Below are 1,609 nucleotides of genomic sequence, written 5' to 3' on the forward strand. Positions count from 1 at the left end.
TACACGAAATTCAATACAAACAAACTTTCTAAGTGTTTTCACAATGGTGATAATGAAGGTTTGTTTTCATGAACTTTCCTATTATTTTGATGTTCATATAGATGAGCTGGACACTGACAAAGATGAGCTGGACACTGACAAAGATGAACTGGATACTGTCAAAGATGATCTGGATAAAAGAAACAAGGATCATGATAACCAAACAGTAACAAGATGAAAATTTATAGCTTTAGATATTGCATAGTTTTGTAACACCCATATACAGCAATACATACAGATACTGTTACACTGTATTAATCTTATTAAGTGATCAGTCAAAAGTTTTATTGGATTAACTGTGCATGGTTTAATTTTGTAGCATTAAGTAATTGTTGCTTTATTTTGATAGTTTATATAAAGAAAAATATACTGTAAATTTACATGATTTTGAAAAATGTTCATTTAATATTCATGATTGATATTTATACATTTGATCTACTTTTTTAATAAGTAGTGTTAATGTGTATATTTTACAGCTGTTATATCACAGATACGTGAGGCAAACCAAAGGATTACAACATCATAGATAAACATATCTTAGTTGAAGTTTTAGTTGTTGCAAATTTTTCAGGAATGAAATTTTTTGTACATATATACCATGTAAATATTAATTCTATATTGTAGTTTTCTCAAAATTAACATTTAAAGCTATGATACATTCCAAGTTTTTGGTACACAATTTTGTTTTTTATAAGATGCATCTGTTCTTAACTTATGATCATTGAAATGGTGCACAAGTAAAACTAAAATGATCAAGCTTTAATATGATTATGTTCTTTTAGCATAAGCTATGGAAAAACCTAAATAGGTTTTGAAGACATATTTCAGTACACTTTGTGTTGATTTTTATGTTTGTTATAACTTGGTTAATAACATACAAAGTTGTTAAAAATAACTTCAGAAAAGGCTATGTGGGGAAAACTGTAGAAATTAATCAAAACATAATTTATTATAAGCTTGTTAAGTATAATCATTTGACATTGGGTCCAATAAAGAATAGTAATAAAGTGTTTTGGATATGTACATTCATTTTGTGCTCCTGTTTCACTCTGGCAGTGATTAAATTACAAGTGTACATGTTGTGAACATATTTATATTCTAGGAAATACACTTCATAAGTATTCTCTACTGCTCTTACTCTCTTGTATATACACATAAACAGATCTCCGATACTAGACATCAGTCTGAATCAAATACAAGATAAAGGACTATTTCTGCTATGGAAAACCTGCAAGAATGGTAACCATTGTTAGCAAAACATTAACATTGTTTCTCTTGCTGTGTCTCCTTCTGTTATGTTCATAGGTTGTTTTGTAATTGAAATAAAACCAACTATTCATAGCATAAATAGTATGACATTCTTAGTCATAAATTACTAAACACTATTAAATGTAGGTTGAGTAGGCTTGATCCATTGATACACGTTTTTATAAGGATACATTTATTTTTGATATCTAAACCACAATACTCTTGTTTCAGTTGAGTTAACTGCAGTGAATGACCAGTAATATGCCAACATCATTTAATACTTCTAAAATTTCAACATGGTTAAAGCTAAGAAAAAAGTTTA

General features: G+C 28.2%; 1 protein-coding gene across 3 annotated transcripts in view; it reads left to right on the forward strand.

The window, feature by feature from the left end:
* Positions 1–1,167, forward strand: part of LOC106464943 (dysbindin-like) — a 23,981-nt gene extending 22,814 nt beyond the window's left edge. For 2 of the 3 annotated variants that reach the window (XM_013925116.2, XM_022392758.1), the window contains one exon: positions 102–1,167. In XM_013925116.2, the coding sequence (XP_013780570.1) occupies positions 102–217 (116 nt within the window). In that variant the 3' untranslated portion in view covers positions 218–1,167. The remainder of the gene's footprint in view (positions 1–101) is intronic. The other variant, XM_022392757.1, reaches the window with a different exon arrangement.
* The last annotated feature ends 442 nt before the right edge of the window (positions 1,168–1,609 follow it).

Source organism: Limulus polyphemus, unplaced genomic scaffold (genome assembly GCF_000517525.1).
Source record: "Limulus polyphemus unplaced genomic scaffold, Limulus_polyphemus-2.1.2 Scaffold1790, whole genome shotgun sequence".
NCBI lineage: Eukaryota > Metazoa > Arthropoda > Merostomata > Xiphosura > Limulidae > Limulus > Limulus polyphemus.